The sequence below is a fragment of the Heloderma suspectum genome, chromosome 12, assembly GCF_057233095.1.
Source record: "Heloderma suspectum isolate Gila_16-S chromosome 12, 16-S_ref, whole genome shotgun sequence".
NCBI classification, from domain to species: domain Eukaryota; kingdom Metazoa; phylum Chordata; class Lepidosauria; order Squamata; family Helodermatidae; genus Heloderma; species Heloderma suspectum.
In genome coordinates, this window is record NC_139469.1 from 19,033,407 (window position 1) to 19,059,945 (window position 26,539).

Sequence of the window (26,539 nt, forward strand, 5' to 3'; positions counted from 1 at the left end):
CTGGGAGAATAAAATGGTCTTCAACTGGTGCCAGAAGGATGTAGGTGCCAGGCTAACCTGTCTAAGAAGCTCATTTCACAGCCAGGGTGCCACAGCAGAAAAGGCCCTCTTCGTGGTAGCCACCCACCTCAGTTCCTTTGGCAGTGGCTCATGGAGAAGGACCACTGAGGATGATCTTAGGGTCTGGGCAGGCACATATGGGAGGAGGCGATCCCATATGGGAGGAGGCGATCAGATAACCAGGCCTTAAGATGTTTAGGGCTTTGAACCAGCACTTTGAATCGGGCCCAGAAGTGGACTGGCAGCCAATGCAGCTTGCCAGGGATATTGTAGATGCCCTTAGAAACAATTTCCAGAGGGGTAGCTATGTTAGTCTGATACAGGAAAAAGAACAAAGAGTCTTGTGGCACCTTAAAGACTAACAAATTTATTCTGGTATAAGCTTTTGTGGACACTATCCACTTCATCAGATTTATCTGATGGTGGACAACGTCCTTGAAACCTTATGCCAAAATACCTTTGTTAGTCTTTACAGTGCCACAAGATTCTTTGTTGTTTTTCTTCTTAGAAAGCTGCTGTTAACATTTAATTTATACAGAAGTCCTCTAGGACAAGAGAGCAGGAGAGACCTCCTTTTACTTTGCCTGCTTCTTACAAAGAATTCACCGATCCTTAGCCTCTTGGTCTGCAGCATTATTGCTGTGACCCAAGAACAATTGCATCTGTCTGTGTTGTATGGTTTCTTGTTGAAAGGTGCCAGTTCTGTGGTGCAGAGCTAGCATGGTACAGCCGTGAAAGTTGCTATTGTGTATGCATGTATTTGTGTACCCACACACATACAATGCCATCCATAGCCCTTGTGGCTATGTAGCTCGAATATGACTTCACGCTGTGACTGTTTAGAAACCACATGCTTTATGTGTGTTTTGTTTTTCTTCTAGATTCTTGGAATAGGCACCAAGCGCTTGTTAACCTTAACACACAGGGCCCAAGTAAAGCGTTTTACTCAAGATTTATTGAAGCTTCTCAAGTCCCAGGCCAGTAAACAAGTTGTTGTCAGAGAGTTCTTACAGGCTTATCACTGGTAGGTATAGCAATAGATATAGCAAGTACATATCTGTGTTATAAATTCAAGCATTTTTAATTTAACAGTTTGTGGATTCAGGGAGATAGTATTTCCCCATAGAAAGAGGAGACACAACTTTGAAGAGAAGGAAGTCAGAATCATCCGAAGGGTAGCAATAAAAACCTCCTGGAATGGAGGGATTGTGTGGGATTTAAACTAGCTGATTTTTAAAACTCTTGAGGTTACCCAGTGCTAAAAATGGGACATTGGGCCTTCCGAGATTGCTGCCTGGATTTGGGGGACATAAATTGTGGCTTGGCTTACTAATCAAATCCGTTTACTTCCGGCAGCCCCCAAACATTCTCCAAGCCCTACAGCCTGTACAAAGAACTCCCGGACATGGAGAAGTATTTGCCCTTGTGCTGAGCTTCTGCAGAAGATCTCTTGCAAAATCCCAATGAGAAAGAAGAGATCTTGGGAGCTTTTTGCCATATCTGGGAAAATATCTTTCAGAATGTTGATTTTTTTAGCCCTGAGAATTGATTGGCTTTCTCTTGGTCTTCATGTGGGTATACTAGAAGCGGGAAAGACTTCCATTTTGCACCTTTTATGTTCCCATTTAGGTTAGTTTAACTATCTTAACAATACACCGCTTTTGCAACTCACTTCTCCCTCAAACCTCTAGGTGTTTCTCAAAAGACTGGGATGTAACTGAATATGGAGTGTGTGAGTTGGTAGATCTAATATCAGAAATTCCAGACACAACCATCTGTTTGTCTCAGCAAGAGAGCGAAATGGTAATTTGTATTCCTAAGAGAGGTATGTCCTGGTTTTTAAGAACTTGGAGCTCTTTTTACAGATCTGGCAATAGTTGGTGCACTGATGCCAGGTAGATTTTGGCTCATGTAGCATTTTGTGAGTGAATTAAAGCTTGCAGAGGACAGTGCTGGACTTGGACCTGTATTTATTTTATTTGCTGCTTTAGGGAATTTATATGCTGCCCCTTTTCAAAGAAGAGCCCTGGGCGGTTTCATAAAAAATTCAGTAAAAATAAAATACAATTGACATGAAAACAAACAAAGCACTAATTAAAGCAGCAGACTGATGTAAGATCAATAAAGGCCTGAGAGAATAAAAAAAGTTCTGTCTGATGCCTAGAGGATAACAGAGTAGGTGCCAGGTGGGTCCCTCTTGGGGAAGGCGTTCCAGAAGTAGCATACCATAGCCAAAAATGTCATCTCCCTGGTTTCCATCCACCTCACATCCAGCAGGGAAACCTAAAGAAGAGCATCTGCACATCTGAGCATCATGATAGGTAGTGAAAGGAATGCCTAGGACCTAACCCATTTAAAGTCTTGCACTTCCATTCTGTATTAGTTGCAGTTTCTGAAATGCCGTCAAGAGCAGCCCCAAGTTAGGGATGTCAGAGAATCCCGCCACGGTTCTCGGTGAGGCCGAATGCCAGTGCATTTGGCCCCCCGAAATCTGTGGCGGAACGGCCTGCCGCCACCCCCACCCCCCCGCGGATCCCCCCGGGACGAGACTTACCTGGGGCGGATGTTCCGGGCGGCGGTGGCTTCGGTGGTGGCAGCTGCGGTGGCTGGTCTTCCGACCGGCTGCCACCGCCGCCATTTGCAGTCTTGTTGCTTGGTTTTTTGTTTGTTTTTTTACAGAGACATGATAGGCTATGTAAAGACTTACGTAGCCTATCACATCCCGGTTAAAAAAAAAAACGCGTACGTAAATATTTACGTAGGCTAAAACGGTGAATCAAAAAGGGACGCAAATAGCGCCCACTACGCTATTTGCCTTCCCCTTTATTTTCGCCGTAATAGTCTACATAAATATTTACATAGACTTAAGATGGCGAAAAATAAAGAACGCAAATGGCGGCGGCCATAGCCACCGCTATTTGCATACACGTTTGTTTTGGGGGGAGGGGGTTTACCCAGAGCCCTCCGCAGCTGGAAATCCGGCTGCAGACGGCTGTGGCCTGGGCCTGGCCGGCTGCTCCGTGGAGCTGCCGCAGAGAACAGCCGGCCGTCGAGGATTCCGGGGGGGGGGGACCAGATCGCCTTCCCCCCCCATCGAGGATTCCGGGGAGAGGGACGGAATGCCTCCCCCCCACCATGAACATAATCCGCGGAAAGGTAAGTGACTTTCGTACATCCCTACCCCAAGTACAGTTCATTGCAGTAGTCTGAGTGGTTACCAGAACAGGGCTACTGCTGTCCAAGTGATGCCGCAGTTGGCATATTAGCCTCTGCTGGTAAAAGGCATTCTATGCCACTGAAGCATCTTTGGCTTCCAGTGACTAATTTGGATTAAGGAGCTGTCCCAAGCTGTGAATCCGAGCCTTTGGGTGAGGGGGGGATGTGGAGTGTAATCCTATCTAGAACAGTATAAACATCACCCGCGTGGGCAGATAACCATCCCCTTAACAGCACTTCCGTCTTGTCTGGCTTGAACTTCAGTTTATTTGGCCCATTACTGAGTCCAGGCACTGAGCCAGCACTTCCACAGATGTTAAAAAAAGAATGGAGCTGGGTAATCAGCATACCGATGAGTCTTCACTCCAGATTCCCAGATTACCCCTCACGGCAGCTTTATAAAAATATTATAAAAGCATGAGGGACAAGAGAGAACCCCGGGGGACACAACTGTCAAGGAGTTGAGCAGAAATCCCCTGACACGGTTGTCTGGAAACAATCCTGCAAGTGGGAGTGAAGCCATCACTCCCCCCCAACTCCCAAATCCCGGGTAAGCAGAAGAATACCACAGTCTCAGGCTGCTGAGAGGTCTGAGAGAATTAACACTCGCACTCCCTGTATCTCCCTGTGCATAGGTGAGCCTTTGAATAAGAATGTGAAATAGCATATTCTATTTTAGAATGAAATCCTAGAAATATTAAACAGCTACACCACTGTTAACGCTGGCCATTGGTTTAGATTAGCAGTTTGACTGTCACAGTGTTGTAGTTGATAGCGAGCTAAACATCAGTCTTAATTCCTTCATTACATTCCTTTTCTCTCTAAGTACTCTTCTTTTTTGCATTTCTTTTCTGGCCTTAGAACGCACCAAGGAGGAAATTGAAAGGACAAAGCAGTTCTCCAAGGAGGTCATTGATTTGCTCCGCCATCAGCCCTATTTTCGCATGCCTTTCAATAAATTTATCCCGTCCTACCACCATCACTTCGGGCGCCAGTGCAAACTTGCTTATTATGGATTTACCAAACTACTTGAGCTCTTTGAAGCCATACCAGATGTCTTACAGGTAGGCAGCAGATACTCCAGGGCAGAGGTGGACAATTGGCAATCCCAAAGCTCATTATTGCTTCCTGCTGGTTCATGTTGGAAATCTGAAAATCCCATACTTAAACCACAAACTCTTCTAGCCTTCATAGTGGCACTAGTCAGTTTAAAATCTTTTTCTGGCAGCATTTCCAATAGAGGAGGCCTAATACTTCACCGCGGTGTAAACCTGTCCCTGGGATGTACTATTTCAGATGATAGGTTGGGTGGCTCAGATGATTGAACCCACCCCCATACAAGAAAGAAAGAAATATAGGAAGCTTGCATGATAGGAAGAAGGGTTCTAGGCTAGACTGCTCCTTGATAAGCTAATTCCTTATGTGGGGAGGATTTTTTTTTTCCATATGGTCTTCTTCTCATGCAGTCATACCTTCATGTTCGCTTGTGGAACAGATGATTGGGTAGTGTTGGGACTGGAGCATGGACCCAGAGAATAGAATAAGTTGGAGTTGCACTCAATATGTTTGAGAAACACTGTGTTGTCTGTAGAACTAGGCCTTGTTTTAGGAAGGTTTTTTGAACTGCATGGACAAATTTTGAAAGTAAAGTTATTTTTTTCCTTTTAATAGACCAGTAACTATTTTGTGTAAATAGTTGGGGAGAAAACTATTAATATGGTTTTTGAACATATCTTGAACAAAAAGTGATGTATTGCTAATATTCAATTTGCTCAGTGCTCAAGCAAAAATTTCCCTAGGCACCCGTAAGTAATTTCACTAACCAAGCTGACTTTCATCCTCAGGTACTGGAATGTGGAGAAGAGAAAATCCTTACACTAACAGATGTAGAACAGGTCAAAGCTTTAGCTGCCCAATTTGTTAAATTGCTCCGATCTCAGAAAGACAAAAGCCTTATGATGGCAGATGTACTCACCGAATATGCTAAAACATTTGGCTACTCATTGCGTCTTCAAGATTATGATGTTGGCTCTGTTCCAGCTTTAATGCAAAAGCTTTGCCATGTTATCAAGGTAGGTTTTGGTATGGTGCGTTAGAAAAATGACTTGGTATGACAACTGCAGATGTGATGGGGGAAGTGGGATGTTGAGAGAAAGCTCTCCATCTCAAAAACATGATGCAATAATGCCAAGATCTGAAATGGCTGTCTAATTAGAAGTTGCTCAAATTAACACTCCTCTCGTTCAACCTAGGGCATAAGTAACATGTTGTCCATGACCCTGTTTGAGAACTCATGTAGTCCAGTCACTTCTCCGTATAATAGAATTGTCATAGAAACCCAGGAATCCCAATTAAAATGAATTCCTATGGGATTTTTTTTTCTTAATGAGTAATATCATGGCTTCATGGGCACACAGTTGGACAGAAGATTATAGTGAGTGCAAAGAAATAAATGCTTTGTCAAAACCCATGAAAAGCATGTCAGATGTATGGCTCGGGTCAACAGCCTTACGTTGCAGCAGATTTTATGGAGAAAGCGACATTACTGTTTATCACATTTGTAGCTACTCTAATTCCAAGGAGTTCCTGCGGTTGTGGTGTTCAGTAGGATAGACTGATACTGATGTGCCCGAAGTAACTTTCATGGGGATTCAAACCCACATCTGCTCAGCCAAAGTCCAACACTGTTGACTGCACCACAATGATGTAGAACTTAAGAGCCCTGCTGGAACCCCTTGAAGGGTCCATCTAGACTTGAAGGATCCATCCAGAAGCCTCCAGGAAACCATAGGATCATAGCAAGCTGCCATAATACTGAGGAAGGACATTGATCCATCTAGCTCTCTGTTGTCTGTATTGGCTCGCATCTGCTCTCCAGGGTTTCACAGCAGTCTTTCCCAATCCTGCCTGGAGCTGGAAGGGATTGAACCCTTGGATTCAGAGGTATACCGCCTCAGCTCATGACGGCTGCATAACATTTAAATTCGGGAGGCAAACAGCATAAGAACGCAAGAGGAGCCCTGCTGGATCAGACCAAGGGTCCATCTAGTCCAGCGTTTTGTTCACACAGTGGCCAACCAGCCACCCATGGGAAACTTACAAGGAAGACATATGTGCACCAGCACCCTCCCGCCCATTTCCCTCGCAACTGGCGTACGTAGGCATACTGCCTCTGATACTGGAGGTAGCACATAGCCATCAGGACTAGTAGACATGGATCGCCTTCTCTGTGAATTTGTCCAATCTCCTTTTAAAGCCATCCAAAGTGGTGGCCCTCGCTGCATCTTGTGGAAGTGAATTCCATAGTTTTAACTATGTTCTGTGTGAAGAAGTCCTTTTACCTGTTCTGACCCTCCCACCCATCAGCTTCATGGGATGACCTGGGTTCTAGTATTATGAGAGAGGGACATTATGTGTTTTAAAGAAACCCTAATTGCATGTTGGTATATTCAGACTTTTACATTTTTTATTATCATTATTTGAACTCCTTCAGGTTGTCGACACAGGCTCTGGTAAACAGCTCCAGCTTATAAATAAGAAGTCTCTCCGGACCTTGACTGCACAGCTTCTGGTACTTCTGATGACCTTGGATGAAACCACCTTTATTTCTGTTGAAGACCTTAAAAGGCATTATGAAACCAGCCAGGGTTCTCCCCTCAATCCATGTGAATATGGCTTCATCACATTTACTGACCTCCTGATGAGTGTGCCTTATTTTATTGAGGTAAGGAAGGTGGCTTGGCTCTGAATGCCCAGCATAACACTGGTGCACTCACCAGATGAGGAGAAATAAGCCACTCTTTTATGTAGAGACCAGGGGTTCAAGCTGCAGACAGATGATTACTGAGATCAAAGGAAGGGTCCAGGAGTCTTTGCAGCTGCTGCTACTTGTAAGGTGCAGAGACAAACTCCCTCAATATCTAGCCCAAAGCCAAACAGCCAGTCGGGACCCAACTCTGAAAAGAGTCCCCCTTTCAGCATTTCGCCTGAAACAGTTGCATGAGACTTCATTTCAGACTGGTCCATCCAGGAGGAGGGAACAGGGTGAACTGTAGGTCAGCTCTGGCTTGACTGACAACTGACTGATTCTCCCGAGGGGTGGCAGCAGCAACAATTGCGTTCCCTTTGGCAGCGTCTTCTGGCCACTGTCGGGTGCAGTCCTGACTTAATTATATTCTTCTTACTTGCATCCTCATACATATAATGCTTGTTTACATTTCATAGAATCATAGAATAGTAGGGTTGGAAGGGGCCTAGAAGTCTATCGAGTCCAACCCCCTGCTCAGTGCAGGAATCTAAGTCAAAGCATCCTTGACAGATGGCTCTCCAGCCTTGTCTTGAAGGCCTTGTATGTTGAAGTTCTTGAATATTCCTCAGTGCACAAATGTTGGAAGACTACTCGGGTGTGTGTATTTTCCCCCACAGGTTTTTATCGAAGGCGAGGTAGAATATGTAAAGCTTACAAACCTGTATGTGTTTGCCAAGAAAGTGAGGTGTTTGCTTCATACCTACCATTACCAACAGATCTTCCTTCATGAGTTCTCAACAGCCTATAGCAAATTCGCAGGTGAAGTGTTGCATCCTAAAGCATATGGCTACAATAACCTTGAAGAACTCCTGGGAGCAATTCCACCGGTTTGTAGCAGGATTATTATTATTACTATCATCATTATTATTGAATTGAACCCTGAGATTCCCATGTGCCATTTTGTAGGTGCTTTTAATACTGTGGAGTGCCACCTCTTGCAGCATTGGAGGCAGATACTTTGAGGAATAGAGGTGCTGTCTTACTATAGCAAATCCCCCTTCAGTTCAAAAGGGTAAACTTGAGTATGCAAAAGAACACAGGAAGCTGCCTTACACTGAGTCAGACCATTGGTACATCTAGCCCAATATCGTCAACACCGACTGGCAGCAGCTCTCCAGGGTTTCAGGCAGGAATTTTTACAGCCCTACGTGGAGATGCCAGGGATTGAACCTGGGACCTTCTGCATGCAAAGCCTGTGTTCTACCGCTAAGCCACGGCCCCCCACAAAGTATGCCTCTCTAAATGCAACAGCTATTCCTTCCTTCACTCAAAGCCATTTCTTCCTCCTATGGGTCATAAGGGAGAGTCTTTAGTTGACCAACACAGTGCTTCTATTGCAGCATTCTCCAACCTGGTGCCCTCCAGCTGTTTGAGACTACAACTCCAGCTGTTTTGGACTACAACAACTCTATCAGCCCTAACCATGGTCAATGGACAGGGATAATGGCATTGTAGTATTAAATATCTGGAGGGTGCCAACTTGGGGAAGGTTGTTCTGTTGCCTGTCTGCATTAATGCGTAGACTTTTTTTTTGCTCCCAGGGGAAGAGAACCTCTAGCTTCCATCTCCCTCCCTCCCTCCCTCCCTCCCTCCCTCCCTCCCTCCCTCCCTCTCTCCCTCCCTCTCTCTCTCCCTCCCTCTCTCTCTCTCTCTCTCTCTCTCTCTTTCTCTTTAACACTTGATGGGTACAGCCCAGAAGAACCTGGGTCCAATTAAGTGCTGTTGAAGAACATCAGGCTGAAGTGTTTAACTTGCAAGTCCTGTTTATTGGTTATTCTCTGCCGAGCCTGTGCTGAACAGCTAGGTGGATGTTGGTTCCAAACTGGAAGTCCTACTTTCTTGTGGAGTGGTAGGGAAACAGGACTGAGTCAGACAATTGGTCCATCTTGGACTACCCCAGTAGGATTGCCAGACTGAACATGGAGCTATGTCCTTATGCTTTTAGTAGTTGTACAAGAGGGAGAAGATGTATTCCCCTGGTTTGTGATGTACCTTATGACCCATGAACACAGCATTTCTTTACACGATCACTGATTCTCCCCCTTATTCAGTTATGATAAGCATTAGTAACATCCCTTAGTTCAGCCAAAGCATTTAAAGAATTTTCCAACAATGGAAGATTCATCTATGGTATTTAATAAGGAGAAAATGTATTATCTCAGACATACTTAATAAGTAGGCCCATCTTATTAGTAGTCAAAACTTTGACAGGTTCAGTGACTACATTCATTGTGTTCATCCTTTTCAGTGTATTCTGTTTTGAATTATCTAGCATTTTGCTGAACAGAGTGTTTCAGAAGTATCCTAACATATTTTCATTTAAGAGAATTGAGAACATTTTAGCAGAATTGTGGGAGGAGTGTTTTCTTTGTATAAAAATATAGAAAAAAGCTGTGGGTTTTAATTTGGAATTTCTCATATTAAAAAATGGATAGTTGGAGTGCTGATAACAGCCTCTATAATGAGGTATCAATTACTTGCTGTAACAAATATTGTGAGACAGAAAATCATATTTCTAAACAGATGTCTGGATACAGTAATGTACACTTTGAATTACGCCTGCCCCCCAATTCCCAACAGTTGGGTGATAAATGCTTCAGAAGGCTAATGTAGAATCATGCAAAGTTGGCCGCTGAAAATATGCTAGAGGGAAATTAGTTCAACTGTCCTCTGCCTCCCTCTCTCACTCTGATTCAACTCGCCAGATTCAACTAAGAATTATCACATGGCCGTTTCAACAATTGAAGCCAGAACTGTGGCACTGATTTTGCCTTAGGGAAAATGTCTGGCTTCTTGTGGACTGAAGGGGACTTTGTTTGCATCTGCAGTGTTCACACAACATGCTAACCCACCCTCAGTGATTGAGTGTGGGTTGTTGTTGAACCATGGGTTATTTGTTGAACCATGGGTTAGCGTGTTGTCTGAACCCAGGACATTTTCTGCAGTGTGGCTTGTTAACCATCTTGAACAACCCAGCAACAAACATGGGTTTGCAAGGCGGCTCATTCAAGAAAAATAAGCCACACTGCATGGTTAACAAGCCACCCTGAGAAAAATGTCCTGGATTCAGACAAAACGCTAACCCACAGTTCAACCAACAACCCATGGTTCAGCGTCAACCCACACTCAACCACTGAGTGTGGGTTAATGTGTTGTGTGATCACAATGTGTCTGCTTTAATTTAAGCCCAAAAGCAAGTCTGAGAAAACTTGCCTTTGTGTTGCATCCACATACAGTCTGGCCATTCTCCTCTTAGAAACTGGTGCAGCATAGTGCCGTAAGACTGAGCTATGATCGGAGAAGACCCTGGTTCATATCTTGTCTCAGCCATCATCTTTTTCAATTACCTTCACTTGGATTCTGTCTGTAGTATGGAGATAATACTAACCTGTTTTAGGGTTCTACTCAGGATTACAAGGAAATGTGAAGCACTAGATATGCTTGTAAAGTTTTGCTTGATTTTAATATGTAAATGGGCTCGAACAGGGGTGGGCAATTTGTGACCCTCCAGCAGTTCTGGCCTACAACTCCTATCATCCCTAGCCAGCATAACCAATGATGAGGATTTATGTCGGAGAACACCCTTCCTATGGACACACATGACCCAGTTCTCTCTTTAATTCCCCCCCCCCCAACTTGGTCTTAGTATTATTTTAGTAATGTTTAAAATATTAATTTATAAGCAATCATTTTCTGCCAAGAGTTGTATACATGAAATGTGGAAGGAAACCCATGGAGGCAAAAATGTATATAGTCAAAGGATTCATAAGACAACAGTAATTCTTGCCTGATTTAGATCTGCAGTGATATTTTGTTATTCCTAGAGGGGCGGACAGCGGAATAGTTGTGATTTTCTTCTTTAAACCATTGGAATCCAGGCTAAGATTAAATGTTATTAGCTTCAAGAAGGGATACTGAAAGGAGGGAGAAGAAGGCAAGCTCTCTTTAAAATGGAAAGAATTTTGCTGGGTTCACTCATTCCCAACTTTTTCATGGTTTGTTTTTCATTAGGTAGTATGGATAAAAGGTCACGGTCATAAGAGAATCGTTGTCCTAAAGAATGACATGAAAAGTAAGTACCAGTTTTGAGCTGGCCCAAGTCTTATAGGTTTATTTGTCAAGGGAAAACACTGCCAACCCACCCACCTTCTTGTAGCTCGTTTCAGCTCTCCCAGTCTTCCTCTTGCCGATGAGGATCATGGAAGCCAGTTTGCGGATAGCGATGGGCAAGCTACAGAGGCAGCAGGAGCAAGCGAATCCTTGGAATTAAAACTGGAAGCACCAAATGCTGGTAATGAATTGTTGGCCAGTTTGCTCCACTTAATGAAATTATTTTAGTGGACATGAAGAGATAAGCTGAAAACCATGCAGTGTGAGGAAGCTGAGTGTCCCAGATTCTCAAAGTAGTTAGAATTGTGTGTGTGTTGTTGTCATCCTTTCTTTCCACCCACCCTGCTTCCGTCTCCCACCCCACCGCCAAATGTCCACATCTGACTTGGGCAAAGCATTGCATGTCACAGTGGGACCAAACCTACAACTCATGACAGTAAGGGTCTGGTGGAAATCCACTACTCATGACAGTAGGGGTCTGGAGCAGGGATCCTTGCATTTTTGCCTTGCATGGCGAGCCGTGGAATCTGGTTGTTCAAATAATTTAAAGGAAGCATGTGTAAATGGTGCACAGGACTTGAGTGTACTCACCCTGCCTATAATCATATGTTCATTTTTAAAGATCTAATTTTGCACCAGTGTTGCTTTTTGTAATGGGCCTATAAAACGTCTCAAAGTTATATAAAGCGTTTGGGCACAGCCGGGCATTTTGTGCTTAAAGATTTGGAAATCAGAGGGAGTGCAGGGGACAGTCATGACAGACACATGCAGACAGGAGAAGAAAGGGCATGATAAACCAATTGGAAGTATTTAACTGGACGTTTCCAAACAGGGGAAGTTGGTGGCGGTGGTTGTTACGTTTATATCCCACCTTTTTCTTCTTGCAAGGAACTCAAGGCAGCGTACATAATCCTCCTCCTCTCCATATCATTCTCACAACAACTCTGTGAGGTAGGTTAGGCTGAGAGTCTGCGATGGGCCCAAAGTCACCCAGTCAGCTTCCATGGCTGAGTGGGGGCTAGAACCCGGATCTCCCGAGCCCCAGTCCAACACTCTAACCACGACACCACACTGGCTCTAAGTTGGTTGATTCAATCAAGATGGAAATGGCTTAAAGAAAAAGTGGGCTTCATAGAGTCATTTTGGGGGCGATGGCCACCGTAAAGTAATCTAGATTTGAGCTGACCTGTTAGTGCGCTCTCTCCCTTCCTCTCCACATCCACAGCAGACACATCTGTATCTTTCTTGGTCACATATATTCTGTCTGGTCTCCTTTGTTGGCCTTGTACTTGTGAGGAATTTATTATTTATTTTATTTGGTTCATGTATATCCCGCCTTTCCTCCAAGGACTCAAGGTGGCATACATGATCCTTCTCTTCCTCCATGTTATCCTCACAACAACCCTGTGAGGTAGGTTAGGCTGAGAGTCAGGGACTAGCCCAAAGTCACCCAGTGAGCTTCACGGACAAGTGGCATTAGACCCCGGATCTCCCAAGTCCCAGTCCAACACTACACTGCACTGGCTCTCTGGAACTGTAGCAGTTCCATTAGTGTGGGTCCTGTTCAAGCTTTAAGATAGCTACAGTTACCAGTGCATTTTTTCATCTCCCTGGTTCTGTTGCTACAGCAGAAGTTCCCTTAGATTTGCCTCCACAAGCTTTAGCTAGCAAGGAATACAGCATCTGTTGTGTGAGCCAAAGTTGCTGTTCGTATGCAGAGTTCTGCCTGCTTCTTTCCAGAAGTAAATTCATGTCCGATAAAGTGCAGCATAATTTTTTCTGTCCTGCTTCAACTGCTGAATGGGGAGGTTGGTTGTAAAATGTTAGCGCTAGCTATGAAGACACTTGAGCTTATGTGGCTTTGAGCAACATCCCTATAAAATGCCTCTGTCGCTGCCTCTGCGTTTGTGCTTCACCCTGTCATTGTTCAAAACTGGACCACAGGGGGTATTTATTCCTTCCATATTACATTTCTATACCGCCCCATACCCGAAGCTCTCTGGAAGGTTCACAACAATTAGTTCATCTCCAGTCTTTTTCACAGTTTTTCCTCCTCTATTTTTGCTGCTTTGACCTCGGCAGTGGTAAGATATCAGTATTAAAAAAATGGGTCCAAGGATTTTTTTTTATCCAGCTGGACTTAGCTAAACCCGCTAATATCAGAACTTCCCCGTCACATGCATATGAAGTTTACTGGGCAAATCTTCATGGGCATTCTTCCAACAGAGCATATTTATTTCCAAAAGATGCGCTCTTCAGTTTTACTTGATCCTTAAAGGAAAATCCCATTCAGTCTAAGATTCTGTATTTTTGGTGGAGGTATGCTGGAGCATTTTCCACAGCGTTCTTCTGTATTATAATGACATAAGAACTAAGTATCTGGACAGTTTACTTTTTTAAAAGAGTCACTAAGTTCAGCAAAAGCTCCAGCTATTAATTTCTAATAGCTGCTGCTTTTCGCAGCCAAGAGCATATTATCTTTCTAATGATATACAGGTTATTGAATTGCAAAGTTGTGGTCTTTCAGGGGTTGACCAATTTGGGCTGGTTTTGGTGGCCAGCCCAAAAGTTGTGGTTGCCAGAACATGCCCTTCCCCTAAGAGGATGGCGGGGGGGGGGGGGGTTTATCCCTGACTTTGCTTTGTACATCTGAAACTCAGCTCAAGCTGAGGGATAGTTCTCTGCTTCTCTCTCCAGCTCCAAGCTCAGACCTGAGGTGGAATTTCTTGCAAAGCAAAAACAGGACCTGGCCCAGCTTGGAGGTGGCGGGGGTTTGGATGTATGGACCTCAGGGTTTGTCTGACAGACGATCAGACAAACTGTGGTTTGTTTTCTCAATCCCTGGGTGTTTTGTTTCCCTCTTCCTTCACCCTCTCCCTCCCTGTATCCAAAATGCTTTTGTGGCACTATAATACTAGCATATAGAGTGGACTGCCACCTCTGTAGCCTGGCAAAACAAGCCATAAGCAACCTACAGTTCTGGGTTCACAGGTAACAAAAACCCATGGTTTAAGCAACCTACAGTTCACAACCCAACAACAAATCACAAGTTCTCTTTCCGGGTTGTTCATGGATAATAAGCCATGGTTTGTTAGTGCAGCTGGATTCATACGACAACCCAGAATTCAACAACCCAATGGGTTAAATCAACCATGGGTCAGCATTATGTGCAAACCAGGTTGTGCTTTGGCTGTCTGCTTGCTGGGTGCTCAGAGCATCTTCTGGCAACTGCAGAGACAAGCCAGCGCACTTACCTTACCCCTCCAGCTCAGAGATAGAAAACAGGAGGCAGAGGTGTCTTGTCCTGGCTGAGCTTCCACCTGGCAAGCACAGAGCCAAAACAAATCCAAGCTTCCACATAATTCTAGGGAGCAGAGATTAACCCCACCGCCCTCCTCTGCAGTTCCAGGGTTGGAAGGAAGACTTGGGTTCGTCACATTTACCAGAGGCTGGCTGAGAGTCACCATGGCAAGCGTGGTGAGCAAGATTATTGAGCTCTGTGGTCTTCCATGGTTTCATAGTTGTTATGACTTGTGGTCTTGGCAAATTATTTAGCACAGTGCTTTGGGCTTAACTTGTAAAATAGATCCCCTTGGGACACTGTTGGACACTGTTATAAAAGTGGAAGCTCTGGCTATGGCTGTGATCCGGAAAACCTTGTGGCTGACATGATCTCCTTTATGAACTGAGTCAGAGAGTCTCCAGTGAGTTGCAAGAGTAATGCAGAGTGCACAGGGCTTCTACTTTAAGAGAACAGTCAGAAGCCAGGAGAGCTCACAAGCTTTCCTAAAATGGCTCTCTGGGTTACTGCATGCAGTACTCTAAAGAGACCGTTGTTTTATTTCTCCTCCCTGTTTTTCCTGCAGTTTCTAATCAATCTGACCAAGAGCTCCTTTGCCTCACAAATACATCACCTGTTGATCTATTGTGTGAGCCGGTCCCTTCCTGCCTACCCTCCCCGCAGCTGAGACCAGACCCAGTCATTCTTCAATCGGCAGACCTCATTCAGTTCGAAGAACGTCCAGCAACTCTTTCCGGTAAAAATGACTGTGTGCCTAAGGATGCTCTCCTTGAGCAGTGCTAGAAGTTCTGACCCAACAGCCACTTCCATTCAAAGCCATTCTTTATTACAGGAACTGCCTTCAAGATCAATTCACTCTCCTCCCAATGCAAGTGAGAAACACATAAAAAACAGAAGCCTGATCTTCTGTGTGTGGCAGAATGACGTGATAAGGGGACTGTGCCACTTGAAGCTGCAAATAGCAAATACTGTGTTTTTTAATATACCCCTATGTAAATAACCTTTGCAAGCAGAATGCTAGCATATCAGGGAGACAGGGTTGTAGCTTAGTATTTTCTCTAGCTTGTTAGTTTTCTACCTGCAAGGAGGTCTCTCTTTTATTTTAAACAAGATAAAAAAAAAATTAGCCCCCCCACCTACAGCCTGAAGTGTTACAATCGATTCTACCACCTCTTTCTGTTGTTTGCTTGGACCAGGAAATATGAAGGTTCAGTGCAATTCATCTGAGAGCTAAAATGTCTTCTGACTGAAGCGTTTATACACCTGTTAGGTTAACACCCTTGGGAGAGGAGGAGATGTCTTGAGGTCCTATTTTAAAAAAATGAATCACTTCTTTTCGCTGTGAAAATTCATTTTGTCATTGGCAGCATCCGCAGCGTTTGAGCAAACCTCTTGCAGCAATACTTAACACTTTACATGTTTCTATAGGTAACTTTGGAAAATGAGAGCCTATCTTAGATGTTCAAGGGTTCTCAGTTCGTTTAGCCCCCATCTCACCCTTTTTAGAGTTTTAGGGCATGAGTGGGCAACTTCGGGGGTCTCCTGGACCTCACCCAACCCTGCCACCAGCAAAAAAAAAAATGGCACCCAATTGATACAGAGCAGTAGGTCAAATTTCTCTTTGTCTGAAATGGGTCAAATTTAGCTTGAGAAGAAGCTAAATTTGATCTACTTACTGCTCCATAGTGAGAAATGGCCGGGGGGGGGGGGTGCACTGCGGATTTCGGTAGCAAGGGTTGAATGCAGTTCATGGGCTACGTGGTACCCAGCCCTGTTTTAGCTATTTGTGCCAGCTTCTTTTTCTACCTCCCAGAGATGAAGTGTTCCATTTAACCACATGTGCCAACTCCCACACACTCACAGCTGTCAACACATGCTGCTAGATGCAGATACATGTCCCTGTTTGCCCCCTTGTACTTGGAAAGCCCCAAGACCAAGTTATACAGTGGCCAGAAGCTGCTGTGTAACTTTCCTGTAGTGGGCCCCAGGCCACTCTAGTTTTCTCAGATCTCCTGCTTCTCCCTTCCACCCAGACTTCAGGAGCCCTGAACCAAACAGGAAGCAATACGTAAGAGGGCCCAAATCCAAGTCTTACATTTCTAGCCAGTGGTTCAGCAGCACTCACTATTCATGTATGCGATATAATGGCCTGAGTTCAGACAACATGCTAACCCGCACTCAAGGGTTGAGTATGGGTTGACCGTGGGTTGTCGTTGAAATGTGGGTTCATGTTTCTTAACCCAGCTGCTCTAATAAACCATGGTTTGTTAACCATGAACAACCCACAGTTTAAAACCCCACAGCAAACCGTGGGTTCTCTTCATGGGTTGTTTGTGGTTAGCAAGCCATGGTTTGTTAGAGGAGCTCAGTTCAGACAACATAACCCACATTTCAGCAACAACCCTTGATTCACCAACAGCTCATAGTCAACCCTTGAGGGTGGGTTATCGTGTTGTCTGAACCCAGTCAATGTGAATAGTGGTAAGAATAACGCCAAATGGAATATTTTTAGTGTTATATGTGTACTTTTAATTGTGATTTTTAATATTTTTGTATGTAAACCGCTTACAGATTTTAATATATTAAGCAGTATACAAGAACTACCAATCATTCAATCAATAATAAAATAATATGCTGCATTAGCAGTGCATCCATCCGCAAAGGTTTCATTTGCTGTATGCACACAGAAGGAAATAGGTATGTCTGATGAATTATTAGCTTTTTTAAACTAAACTGTCTTGCATTCATTTTTAGAGATTATGATTTTAACTGAAGAAGAGGATAAGGCTGCTGGTCCCTCAGAAGCTAAAGAAGAATTGAGCCACTTCCCTGCAGTATCTAATGCTGCAGAAAATAATCCAACACTTCCTCACCCACCATCTGAATCCCAATTGAGCAAAGAAGCCCTGGATAGCCCAGCCAAAAAGCAGCATAAAAACCGAGTGAAGTTGGCAGCAAATTTTTCACTTGCACCTGTAACCAAGCTTTAAGTCCTGTTGTGGTGTGAAAGCAACACATTGTTAGACTGCACAGAAAATGAAGCTATTGGCTACCCTTTATATTTTTAATCACAAATCTGGAGCTGGGGGGGGGGGGTCACTTGTGTTCTCTTTGTCACTATTGACTACCTTCTGTGAGGATTTTGTTCAATTTACACTGAATTCAGCTGGGCAGGTATTTTTATTTGTATTTCAAGCATTTGTTAAGAATAATTTAACATTTTACCATTTTCTTTTCATTCTGTTGAATGTCAGCAAAAAGCAGATGATAAACCTTGACAGAGCGGAATGGATTTTAAGTTTCTGAAACCTCATAAGTGGTGTAACCTTACATATAGCATATACATCTATAGGCTGTTTCTAACTTGCATTTTTTTCAGGCAGTAATAACCCAGTGTGCAATCTGTCTTGCAAAATGGCCTGTTGAGAACTTCTTAAATTGTTGTTAGATTGGAATAAAACCTGAGATGGGGTCTTCAGGGTTAAATTGATAAGGGATTTAGGATTTTTTTTTAGATGACTTGTAATTGACCCTTATCAAAAGATGACTGTAGAAGATGATGTTGGGATTATTACAAAACCCCTTTTAAACGCCTTCTGTAATAATTCAGTTCCACTGAGGAATCTTGTAGGAAGTTGAGGATATTTTAAGCTTCCCTTTTATGAGTGCGCTGAGTTGATGCTGATTTGGATTAAGAAAAATGTCGTGCATTTTGAAGTAAATCTTGAGATGCTTCTTGCTGCATCTGCTGATGAGCTTACAGGGAGTATTTGGTATTTCAAAAATATGCATTTAAGTGCATAAATTATGAATCACAACAAGGGGGTTGAAGGAGCTTTTTTAAGATGGAAGGTAACGATGCTACTTCCATTTGCACAAAAATGTGAACAGTACGTGGTAATGCCAAGGTTACAGTACTTAACCTTGTTTTCTAACTTTTTTAACGTAATAAATGGGAAGCTTAATTTGAGTCTATGTTTTTAACTGTGTCTGGTTTTTATTCTGATGTTTCCTTCTAGTGTTCAAAGCTGCTCTTCTGTGTGTGCTTTTTTGCTTCCAGTTTCTGTAAGTGGTATTTTTGTTGGCTTTTAGAAAGGCCAGCCTTTGTTGAAGGAGGCAAGTCAGTGGAGTCCTTTTACTTCCTTTTCCAAAGAGAGCTAAAATGTCTTCTGAAGCTTTATACCCCCGTTGGGTAAACTTGGCACTTACAATGGGTTGTATTTGCCAGGCAAGGATTCTTATTGCTTGTCAAAAGGAAAGAACCTATATACCAAAGGTTTCCACTGGCTGGACAGATACGTGTTTGGGTTTTTTTGCAACGATATTTTGTAACGTATAAGAGATTGAGAAATAGGCTTGGATATCACAGCCAGCAACTAGAAAATGCCTCTTGATGGCTATAGACAACTTTTTTAAAAGAATAAAATGGATTTTGTTTAAAAAAAACTTTTAAACAAAACCAAGTATTAAACAGTACTAAATTATATAGCCATTGTGAATGCAGAGAAACACTGGAGGTTTTTCTGGGATCATGGCAAGGCACAGTATGTTTCGTGTCCTTACATTTCCTCTACAGACATGGGGTTTATAGGAATACATTTTTAGATTTGTTTTAACCATTACATAAATTTATTTGTGAGACCATCTTTCCATTCCCCTTATGTATAGACTGCATAAAAGGAAGACCTGATCACCTTGTGTTTGTCATGCATGTGCAGAAACAGTTATCATTTTGAAGTACAATTGCAAGTCATCTAAAATAACGTGCTGGGCCAGGTTTGGGTGAAAACTAGAGAAGAAGTACAGTAGCATTAAGTACTTGAAATACAGACGTGGTTATGCCATCTGTAGAGGATGAGAAACCTTTCTGGATTCATGTGTAATTCTGACCAAAATTGCTGTTTGAAAGTTAGAATACAATTCGGGGGAAGTTTGTTTTTCAGAGCATGAGGCCATCTAATTCAATTTTTCTTTTTCCAAAGGCTTGAAGAAATAATGTGACTTGACAGATATGAAAATTAAGACAATTAAATTCTTTAAATTACACTTTACTAATTTAGATTTCTCAGCTGTTAAAAAAAAATATCACTGAAGCCCTTGACTTGTGCACTCTCTGGATGGGATAGAATAGGAGACAGCAGTCATCTTTCTCCTTCATTGTCTACTTCATTTGGACACTTTTGTGGCTCAAGTGCTGTTTTGTGTGTTGGGACCAAACAGTTGTCAATAAAATTTTCAAGCAAGTGTGCAACCTTTTTATAAGATTTTTAAAAAAATAAGAATGAAGAAATATACTCTTTATTAAGTCTGCGTTTCTCGGTCTGCGTAACCCTGCACTTTTAAAAATGAAGGGCCAACTGACGGGAATGTCTGTGGCGAACCTTTTTTCTTTTGAGGTCTGCAGGCCAACAGCGGGCAGAGCTAAAGCCAGACGTTTGGGGGGGCATGCACTCAACGCGGGCTGGCTGTTACACTGACACTGCTCCTTTTATAGGGATCTTTCTCTCGAGTGGGCAGGTCAGATTACATTGGCACTTCCCACAGTGGCATCAGCAGACTGACAAAATTAGTGCAGAAAGTATCCACACCGCCCAGCCTCTCCATATGTCACAAACATGCATATGGTACCAGCACAAAGAACTGCCCCCTCTCTGCCACCCTCTTTGCCTCTTTCTCCCTCCTTACACACACAGCCACACGCTGATCCCCCGTGCTCTCTTCTCACTTCCCTCCCACCCAGCTGGTTGCTGGGGCGAGGATGTATTGGTCTTACCAGAGGTCTAAATTGATCGCTTTTGAAATCAGACCGAGGGTCACAGCTTGCTGATCTCTGGCCTAATGGATCCTGGGAGTGTTTTCTTCAGTTTCTTCTGCAGCATGCGGCCTAGCTCACTTACTTGAGCCACCCAGCATTCCCATGCTATGCCACTGCTAGGGCCTTTGCATGGTGAATTCTCTCTGCTTTTGGCCTGGATCGCTTGGTAGATAATCTGGTCTCACAAGAGGGGTTTACAGCCAGCATGGTGTGTTGGGCATCTCGGAGTCATCCTGAAGAGACCTGTGTACAGGTTCCTGTCTCACCATGAAGCTTACTGCAACTCAGACAAGTCACACTGTCTCAGCCCAACTTCTCTGCAGGGCTGTTGTGAAGATGCAAGAACAGTCCATCTGCTTTATCTCTAAGCTGAAACGAACATGCAACGCAAGCATCATGTGTCTTAACTCCCCAGTGGAGACCCTCCCATGCTCCCACAGGGGTAAGGTCAGCCCAGTTGGGGCAGTGTCAGCTCAGTCTGATAACCCAGATGGGCGTCGCTCCTCGGTCTGTTCCGACTGTGTTACTGAGTTAGAGCTGGGAGTGGGCTGGGGTGGCTGGGAATGGTAAGCAGACACTGAAGGCAAAGACAAAAGGGAAGGAAGCAGAGTGGGAGTGGGTGCTGAAATAGCGAGTCAAGAAAGAGCCAAAAAGAAATGGGAAAGGAAGTAAAGGGAGGATTTGGAAGAGAAAGGGAATGAGGCAAGCAGGAAAGAGAGCTCTGGGAGGCCAAGAGATTCACTTGTCTGGTTTGCAAGCCAACCCTGGTATGCTTGCCTATAATCTTTGACAATCTGGGATAAGGAAGCTCAGGACTTCATGGGAGATAGTCTTGATGAGCAACTAAGGATGTAGGGATTTTGTTAAAAGTGCTCCGCCTGCTTCACGGATTGTCAGGCATCTTTTCTTCCATCGTCCGCTCATTTGATGGAATCGGTTTCTTAAACCAGGTTTTCATTCTACTTGCACAAATGCGCCAATCTGCATTAATGTGAATTAGCACTAATTCACATTAATGAACAAGGATCAGCACATTTGTGCAAGTGCACATTCACTAATTCAAGTTAGTTAATGTGAATTAGCGCAAATCTCTCCCCCCACCCCCCGCCCATTGAAAAAGCAGTCCATAAGTCCACAGAATCCACATGACTCGGAAAAAGCTGGTCCACTGTGGAATCTGCAGTTCAGATTCATGGAAACCTGAACTCATTTGAATCTGTTGTGGATTTTTCTGACATCCCTATGAACAATGCCACCACCATCCTTGCTGGAGGAACAAATGACCCAAGCAGAAGAGAATTCTGCTGGAAGAACCCTGAACCTGGGCCCTCAAGCCTGTCTAGTCAATAGCAGAGGTGGTGGATGGTGGGAAGTGACCCCCTTCAGGAAGAGGAACACCAGGAAGAGCTTCAGGAGAAGGAGTTAATTGCTTAAGGTCTGAGTCAAGGGGAGGACCTCTTAAGGCAGGGGTGTTGAACCTCTTTCAGCCTCAGGGCCAAATTCAATTTTAGAAAAGCTCTTGCAGGGGGAGGGGGGCTCATTTCAGGGTTGGGCAAGGTGAATGGGTGGGGGCAAAATACCAAAAATCCAGTGTATTTTAGCTTAAAAGCTCTTACTGCCTCTTACTAAACCTAAGGAGAGATATTTTGACTTTTTAGACTGTAGAAAAAAACACAAAAGCCAAGAAACCAATTGACTAGCAGTTGGTACGCCCCATTTGGCTTACAGGCATGAGGTTCTATACCCCTGTCTTAAGGGAAGAGGACAAAAGCAGATCTATTCCCCAACTGTTATTATGAAGGCCGGAACCAACGTCTGTACACATTGAAGTGATTCAAGGCCAGTGCTGTGATTAGGTCGAAACATGAATAAAACCTGGAGCATTGTGACTTTAATGGAACCAGTGGATCAAGGGGAGTTTGATATGCCCCTCCCTAATGGCCTGCTCACATCCCCGTTTGCAGATCCCCATGCAATGCGTTGAGGAGGTCCACTGAGATGCTCTTTGCCCAACCCTACCATGTTGTTTCTATGTCCGCAGCAAATTATGATTTATTTTGACTTTGTATCATGGTGTTTTCTTTGAATTCTTCTGTTATCCTTAATGGGTAATGCTTACTGTGTAAGAACGTTACAGTGCCAGGTTCTCCTTCCTGTTCCTGAACCTGCCGCTGATCAGCTGATCAGTGGGCAGGAAGAGAAAGCAAGGCAAAGGGGTAAAGTTGAGAGAAAGAGCAAGGCTAGGAGAAACAGCAAGGTAAATAGGTGGTGGGGGAGAGAAATCAAGGAAGCATTGAGGAGAGAAATAGTGAGCTTAGAGGCTGTGAGTGGGGGAGAGAGCAAAGGGTAAAGGTCTGTGTGGATGGAAGAAGATGGTGCAGTTCAGGAAGCAACTCTCCATTTCCCCCTCCCTCCTAGCCTCTAGGCTCACTATTTCTCCCCACACCCACTTCTCGACTAGCCAGGCCCCCATGGTAGCTATTTTGTGACTAGCCACACCCCCTATGGGAGCCATTTTGTGGTGGTGCCCACAGCCGATTCTCAAATGTGTTCATGGGTCCAGAAAGGTTGGGGACTCATCAGCTCCTCTGACTGGGAGCAGGTCTCCAGGGTCTCATGAAGAGGTCTTTCCCAGCACCTACTTCCTGATCTGTGCAACTGGAGATGCCAAGGATCGAACCTGGGACCTTCTGCATTCAAAGCACAAGCTTTAGCACCTCCCTCCTCTTCTTTCCCCAAGGGTTACCAGTCCATTTACCCAGCAATATGTAAAGAGCTGGTTCTGTGTGTCCTCTCTCACTCCATCTCTGAGGCAGAGAGGCTTCGTAGGGCAGTATTTAATCAAGGTGACATCTGATGCAAGAGGTGAGCTGGTTTCAGTCTTGTCTCCATTTCTAAAACTAAAATAGCCATGGTCCATCAGTACATTTTTCTTTTTTACTTTATAAAGCAAGAGCGTATACTCAAGGGGTTGGATCCAGATTTACACTGGATCAACTGTGCTGGCAGAAGTGGACTTCCTCACCCCCTCCTTCCAAGGGCAGCCCCCCTAGCCCCTGAAACCACCACACAGAATCAGAGATCCTGCAGAATGGAGTGAGCTGTTGGGGGAAGCAGATCCCTAAACATCAGATGGAGGTACCTTCCACAATCAGCCACCTTCCTCTCATGGAAGGCAGATCTCAGATCCAATTCTAGCTCTCATTATCTAGGGCATAACCAATCTGTTTTCAGTGATCCTGAGTAGGCTGAAGAACACAAGTGCTGTGATGGCTCAGACCAAGGTCCGCCTTGTTCAGTTTTCTTTGCAAGACTTCCAGCATCCAACAGGCACCAGAAATAGGGCAGCTTTCCACCAGTGGACCGTGATCTATCTTCTGTTCACCCCTGCAGGGAGCAATATGTGCTAAGAATTTATCAAGAGACCAGTTCTCAAACAGATGGGTGACCTCCACCGGAGCCAGGCTCTTGACAGATTTAACAGAAGACAATTGACGCAAGATATTTTGCTGCCTGAAGCGAAGAAGATAGCACCCCCTTCCATTCTATGTACAAAAGCCAACCAGACTAGCAGGTGAATCTTACTTCAATACTGGGAATGGAATAGCTTCCTCCACTGCATCTGAAGGCAGCAGGCTAGCTTAGGGGGTGCAAGCAAGCCACATGGCCCATAGCTCTCTCCTCCAACACTTTCCTGCTACCTCCCAGCATCTGCTGCCTGAAGTGACTACCTCACTCTGCCTAAAAGTAGGGGTGGCCCTGCAATTGACCGACCATCAAGGCATAAAAATACCATTGAGACATGAGATTTCACCTCCAGATGGGCCAAATTTGCCTTCCAAAAGTGAATTCCTTGGTTTTTGTTCCCCATCTGCACCAATCCTGTGGCTCACAGCAAGCCACTGAAAATCACAAGAGTCAGACAGATAATTTGTCAGCAGCTTCAGGTCAACTATTAGCTGCATCACCTATTTACAAGATTTATTAACTCATCTGTAGTTGCTAAAAATAGCCGCCATGCCACGTTGTTGTTGTTGTTTTTGTTGTTTTTCGGCCCACAGATCGAATGCTGCTTGCCAAGGGAAGAAGTGTGGAATGCATCCTATACACACAGACTATTAAAACTGCTATTCTACATATTACTTGGTATGGTTTTCTAGTTCACGGCTGGCATTGGATATGGGATGTCTCCTCCCCATTTACATATCTTATATCTATATATATCTATATAGATTTATATTAGGGGTGTTGAACCTCTTTAGCCCAAGGGCCAAATTCCATTTTGGAGAAGCTCTCCAGGGCTGCATTCCAGTGGTGGGTGAGGCCAAAGGCAAAAGAAGCAGGGCCAAAAATACCAACATATTTTAGCTTAGAGCGCTTAGTGCCAGTAACTCAGCCTTAGGAAAGGCATTTGATTGGTTAGAATGGGAAAAAACTGCACAAAAGCCGAGAAACCACCAAACATTCGGTGGTCAGAGGAAAGGGGGTGGGGCCATGAGAAAGGGCTGTGGCCATCTGGAGAACCCCAGAGGGCTGGATTTGGCCCGCGAGCTGAGGTTCCTTACCCCTGATATATATATATATATATATATATATGGATAAAAATTGGCACCTGCCTGTTATCTGCGAGCCATCTGTCTCGTGTGTGTGTGTGTGTTTTTACAAGTCCTCTCTGTTCTCTGGATATAGTTATATTTAGATATACTCCTTGTCTTAACCTAGGCATGCTTGCTGAGTGATCCATGCAACAGTGAAGGAGTCACCAAGTGGTACATTCAGCACTACAACAGTTACTGTAAGAAACAGTACGGGAAACTCAACTATCAAGATATTTGGATGCTTTTACACCCTTTCTCCCCTCCCCCTACAGTTTTTCACCCATCGGGTAAGCGTGTCGAAAAGGTGTGCCCGAGAGGATGGCACTACATGATGGTGCATTGGGTGGTCCCACAGCAATCCTTGATAAGAGCTATTCCTGTTTTGGCAATGGTGGGCTTGTTTGGAGGAAGTGGCGGAGGTTCTGCCTTCTTCTCTGTAGGTGTACCTGTGAAAGTCAGAATGGGGAACATCATTAATATCCAGATTGGGGGTTGTAAATTGCACCTAACCCTCAAAATGGACACGTGGAGTAGTGCAAGCAGGTAAGGCTGTAATAATCCTATATGCTAACCTTCTACTCTAGGTGTGTTATTCACTCATGCAGGGCCAGCGTCCAAAGTAGGCATGACTGGGCACCTGCTGAGGTCCCACAACCCAGTAGGGACTGACTGACAAGAACCCCTGGACTTGCTCGTCTTCTTCACCTTTGCAACTTGCTTCTTCACCTGCTTGTTGCTGTAGCCCAGACAATGTTGGTGATGAGAAAGAGGAGCAGTAGATGCCACTGCCTACTTGCTCATTGGCTCTCTGCCTTTCAAGCAAGTGGTAGCAATGACGAGCAAGTGGAGGAGGAGCAGTTGGTGAGAACGGTGATGAAGAGGCAGACTCACCACCTCTTCAGCTATATCAGGGAGGGGTCCCATGGCGGGTGTCTTGCTCAAAGGTCCTCACAAACCTGGAGCTGGCACTGCTCAGGTTCCCTCCAGATGTGTTGGACTACAACACATGCTGGCTGGGGAATGCAGGGGGTTGTAGTCCAACACATCTGGAGGGCACCAGGTTGAGGGAGGCTGCTATACCCACCTAGCTGTAAGGAAGTCCCATTGAACTTAATGGGGCTTTCCTCTGTGTAGGATTGCACTGCACATTGCCAAGCTATGAATTGTGAATTCCACGGTTTGAAACTTGCCATGAACTCAGTTGGTCAGCCTTGTAAATAAGACCCATGAATGTCACATTCCTGCACTTATTATTATTTTTACTAGCTAGCTAAGAAAGTAATAGCTGGTCTTTCTCTGCTGGTGGCCACAGAGGAGCGCTAGTCCCCTCCTCCAGGTCAGTAGAGAAACACTGGCTTTCAGCATTTAACAGCATTCAAATAGCTTTCCAAAAATTCAGCCATGAATCCTTCCCACAATTGGTCCAATTTTAGCCATCTAGTTAGAAGCACCTTGATTATCTGCGACTGGGGTGTTGAACCTCAGGCCCACCTGGGATACCAATCTTGCCCTCTGGGATTCCCTAGATGGCCATGCCCCCTTCCCCATGTTACCAGGAGCTTCTCGCTTTGCCTTGTCCCCGACTGCCTATCATTTGGTGGGTTCTTGGCTTTTCTACCATTTCTTCCCCA

At 44.4% G+C, this 26,539-nt stretch overlaps 2 protein-coding genes across 4 annotated transcripts in view; one reads left to right on the top strand and one right to left on the bottom strand.

The window, feature by feature from the left end:
• MARF1 (meiosis regulator and mRNA stability factor 1) overlaps positions 1-19,746 on the top strand; it is a 47,044-nt gene extending 27,298 nt beyond the window's left edge. For all 3 annotated transcript variants that reach the window (XM_084818612.1, XM_084818614.1, XM_084818613.1), the window contains exons 18-27: positions 942-1,084; positions 1,752-1,885; positions 4,138-4,340; positions 5,121-5,348; positions 6,770-7,000; positions 7,702-7,911; positions 11,096-11,156; positions 11,241-11,375; positions 15,061-15,231; positions 17,250-19,746. In XM_084818612.1, the coding sequence (XP_084674738.1) occupies positions 942-1,084; positions 1,752-1,885; positions 4,138-4,340; positions 5,121-5,348; positions 6,770-7,000; positions 7,702-7,911; positions 11,096-11,156; positions 11,241-11,375; positions 15,061-15,231; positions 17,250-17,485 (1,752 nt within the window). In that variant the 3' untranslated portion in view covers positions 17,486-19,746. The remainder of the gene's footprint in view (positions 1-941; positions 1,085-1,751; positions 1,886-4,137; positions 4,341-5,120; positions 5,349-6,769; positions 7,001-7,701; positions 7,912-11,095; positions 11,157-11,240; positions 11,376-15,060; positions 15,232-17,249) is intronic.
• A 5,486-nt stretch (positions 19,747-25,232) lies between these two features.
• BMERB1 (bMERB domain containing 1) overlaps positions 25,233-26,539 on the bottom strand; it is a 68,767-nt gene continuing 67,460 nt past the window's right edge. Inside the window, exon 6 of the mRNA XM_084819205.1 lies at positions 25,233-25,354. Coding sequence (XP_084675331.1) covers positions 25,233-25,354 — 122 coding nt within the window. The remainder of the gene's footprint in view (positions 25,355-26,539) is intronic.